The sequence below is a fragment of the Terrapene carolina genome, unplaced genomic scaffold (genome assembly GCF_002925995.2).
Source record: "Terrapene carolina triunguis isolate 2854851 unplaced genomic scaffold, T_m_triunguis-2.0 Scaffold740, whole genome shotgun sequence".
Lineage (NCBI taxonomy): Eukaryota > Metazoa > Chordata > Testudines > Emydidae > Terrapene > Terrapene triunguis.
In genome coordinates, this window is record NW_020665091.1 from 833,883 (window position 1) to 837,792 (window position 3,910).

General features: G+C 54.7%; 1 protein-coding gene across 3 annotated transcripts in view; it reads left to right on the forward strand.

Moving 5' to 3' along the window:
• The first annotated feature begins 809 nt into the window (after positions 1 to 809).
• The window catches only part of LOC113408079 (C-type lectin domain family 2 member B-like), an 8,377-nt gene continuing 5,276 nt past the window's right edge, over positions 810 to 3,910 (forward strand). Inside the window, exons 1-2 of one of the 3 annotated variants that reach the window (XM_026660249.2) lie at positions 810 to 1,107; positions 1,993 to 2,103. In XM_026660249.2, coding sequence (XP_026516034.1) covers positions 825 to 1,107; positions 1,993 to 2,103 — 394 coding nt within the window. In that variant the 5' untranslated portion in view covers positions 810 to 824. The remainder of the gene's footprint in view (positions 1,108 to 1,992; positions 2,104 to 3,910) is intronic. The other 2 variants (XM_029913599.1, XM_029913600.1) reach the window with 2 other exon arrangements.

The following is a 3,910-nucleotide window of genomic DNA, read 5'->3' on the forward strand; positions in this document are numbered from 1 at the left end:
TGGCGGTGCTGACCAGAGGCGCTGTGACCCAGTGCCTTCCATTCCACGACCCAGTACTGGGTCATGACCCACAGTTTGAAAACCACTGGTGTAGACAAGGCCTTAGTTGATCTAGGATTTTAACTAATTACAACTGTAAACCTCCACCCCCCCAATTTAACTGTAACTAATTACAGTTAGTTAATCTAATTACATACTGTTAGTTGATCTAGGGTTAACTAATTACAGGAACATATATAAGGTAATGCTACAGGTTATAGATAAGTGAAGACAATACCATTACTATTGCCTTTGAACTAAACTAACACACAAGTGAAATGGCCTGATTAAAATACAAGACCTTTTGACACTTCTTTGCTTTCTGTTAGCAAATGAGTGAATTAGCCTGCAGCCCTGTCCTGAACTAGCACCTAGGTAAACAGAGTCACCCTGTTAACAAGATGAAAGGAAGGAAGCACAGGGCGTGGAAAGCTAGTTACACTGGTTTCTAAATGATCTCAGGGTCCGTGCTGCATTTTGGGGACGGATTCAATGTATTGTTTAAGGCTGCGAGTCTTTTATGGAGGTCAGGGATTCCCTGACTTCCACAGCTGCAACCGCTGGTGCAGCTGACCCCAGGGCTGCCTGAGCAGCCAGGGCTGTGTGGCGGCCTCAGGATCCGTCGCACCGGACGCTGCTCTGGCGGCCCCAGGCTGGTCCCTGCGCTGCAGAGCCGTGGTCCGGGGCGCCAACCAAGAGCGGCCAATTATTTTGAGGTGAGCCTGGCGGGAGATTTGAATGAGGGCGCGGGCGGGAAACTGTGGCTGGCGCTGCAGCAGGAGGCGATGGGGAGCCTGGGTTCGCTTCCACGCCGCTTGCTGACGCGGGAGAGCGGCGATTCGGGGGCTGACTCGGACCCGGCAGGGGAACCGGCTCTGCCTGGCCCGGGGCTCCCACCGGGGGCTGCCACGCATGTGGCGGTGCCGCCAGCGAGATACCCGGACCTCACCGGGAGTACGGGGGCGGCGGCCGCGCTGGTCCCGGCCGGGCAGCAGCCCCAGGCAGTCCCACTGCCAAGTCCCCCCAGGGAGCGGGGAGACCCGAGTAAGAGCTGCCGGTACCTGCGCGGTGAGAGCAACAGGGCTGGGGGGATTCGCCCGGGAGTTGCTGGGATCTCCCTGCCGGGAGCGGGGCAAGGGCCGGGCCGGGCTCCCTGCAGGAGGAAGCCCCGGGGGAAGGTCCCGGCCCCCGGCGAGATTCGCTGCCGCTTCCAGCGCTGCCCCGGGGAAACCGTAGCCGCTGTCTGGGCCCCAGCACTGCCCGCCCCGCTCGGGCTCGGGGGGTCTGCAGCGCCCGGCACCTGGCATTGACAGCGCCTAAGGCAGCTTGCCACGGGCTCCTTGCCTGCTCCCAGTCAGTGCTGTGCCCCCGCACCGCAGCAAACTAAAAACAGCAGCCGGTGTCACTAAGAGCCAGTTCTCGAGGGGGTGTTTGGTGATCGTTTCCCCCAGTCAGGCACTGGGCAAAGGACGCCTGGCCTCGGTAATAAGACGGCTGTTAGCAGTTAGAGTAATCACCACCGAAACCAAACAGTATCATACATTAATTTGGTATAATTTGGTCTGGATAAATTCTATTGCAGGAATCATTCACTGCCTGGCTTATTGGCTGCTAAAGAGGAGAACACCTTAAAAATCTGACTCCACTGTATCCTGTCTGGTCACTCAGTCTGTTTGCTTCATTGAAATAGACTGTCCCAATACAATAATGCATTGCAAATACCAGAGGAATTTTTTTCAGTTAATGGTGTCACTTCTGTGCTAGTTCAAACGGATTTCAGTCTAACTCTAAACCTAAATGTTAAGCCAAATTAAACCCAATGCTTCCTTTAAGTATTGGTTTTTATTTTCCCATTATGTTCTATGTTTTGCCTGCTTTAGACTAGAAGCAGAACTACCAATGTACCTTTATTTTCCATGTAATGTTTATGTGCACTTATGTAACTTATCTTAGTTTCAGAGCTGTGTTCAAAGATCTGGATCTGGAAATGTCTAGCCTGTATAGCTATGGTTACAGTCATCTTGGTTACAATCGTATTGGTTAAAATCTCCCTGGATCTCAGAGGTAAATGCTTTAAGATTGAAGAGGAAAGGGTCTCTGGGAAATGCATTGCCACAAAACTCTTACAAACTACTTTTAAAGCTTATTAATGTGTTATTTTTTAATTAATTAACATTGTTAGTTGTAATCATTTCTAACTTTGTCAGGATCCAATGACAAATATTTGTAGCAAATATATACATCGCCCCAGGGATGCTTCAGAATGTAAGCTTTCATTTAAAAAAAATAATTGATCTGTCCATCATTGTTCAGGAGAGAGCTTCGGTTATACCTGATTCACTTTTTCAAGGCTTCAAAACCAGAAAGACTAGAAACATGGGAGCCACTACGCTGTTGCCCTGTACCTGGTATAAGTCACTTGCTTTAATGCAAGGTACATATAGAACACCATCAAATCAACATGGTAATGTTTTACACTGCTCTAAATCAGTGGTTTTCAAACTACGGGTTGCAATTCAGTACTGGGTCGTGGAATGTAAGGCCCTGGGTCACCACACCTCTGGTCAGCACCACCGACCCGGCTGTTAAAAGTCCCTTCAGCGGTGCTGCTCGGCTAAGGCAGGCTAGTCCCTACCTGTCCTGGCTCCATGCTGTGCCCTGGAAGCAGCCAGCAGCAGGTCCAGCTCCTAGGTGGGGGGGCCACACGGCTCCGCGTGCTGCCCGAGCACTGGTTCTGCACTCGCTGGGGTGGGGGGCATCTCTGCCTAGGAGCTGGACCTGCTGCTGGCTACTTCTGGGGTGCAGCATGGTCCGCAGTGCCAGGAGAGGCAGGAAGCCTGCCGTAGCACTGCCACTGCGCCACTGACTGGGAGCCACCCGAGGTAATCCCATGCCCCAGCCCTGACCCCCTCCCCAAAAAAAACCCAGAGCCCCCTCCTGCACCCCAAACCCACCCCAGAGCCTGCACCCCCAGGCCAGAGCCTGCACCCCCTCCCGCACCCCAACCCCCTGCCCCAGCCCAGAGCCCCCCCATACCCTGAACCCCTCATTCCCAGCCCCACCCCGTAGCTCTCGCCCCCACACCCCAATCCTCTGCCCCAGCCCTGAGCCCCTCCCACACCCCAAACCCATCATCCTCTGCTCCGTTGGGTCATGGGCATCACCAATTTTCTTCAACTGGGTCGCCAGAAAAAAAGTTTGAAAACCACTGCTCGAAATGACTACAGAAGGTGCAGGGCAATGAATTGAGTGCATGTGGTTTTCAAGTGAGTTTAGATCAGAGGTTCCCAAACTGTGGGGCGCGCCCCCCTAAGGGGCATGGAGGAACAACCGGGGGGGCCTGGACCAGCTCCCACAGGGGGTGGGAAGGGAGCTCCACCTAGCTCCTCCCCACCCCCAGCTCTGCTCCGGTCCCACCTCTAGTTGCGGCCCCAGCTCCTGGCCCCATCCCCACCTCGGTGCAGCTCCGTTCCCAGCCCCAGGCCAGCCTCCAGCCTTGGCCGCTGACTGCAACTCCGTTCCCTGCCTGGGGCCAACGGTGGGGGCGAGGCCAGGAACGGAGCCGCACCCTGGCTGCAGGCCCGGCTTGCCACAGCCACGCTCCACCTGGCTGCGGCCCCTGGCCACGGCCCCACCCCAGCTGCAGCCCCAGCCTTGGTCCCCTTACTCCTGTCTGTGTCCTGTCCCCCCACTGTCGGAGTCATAGTCCCACTCCCAGGCCTGGTTCGAGGGGCGGGTGTGCAACCCTCAAAAGTTTGAGGGCTGCTGATTTAGATCCTTGAGACTCCGTCATTGTGGTTTCATAATTTTTAATGTCCATCACCACCCGCCGAATTGCCGCCGCAGATCACGATCGTGGCTTTTTTTTTTT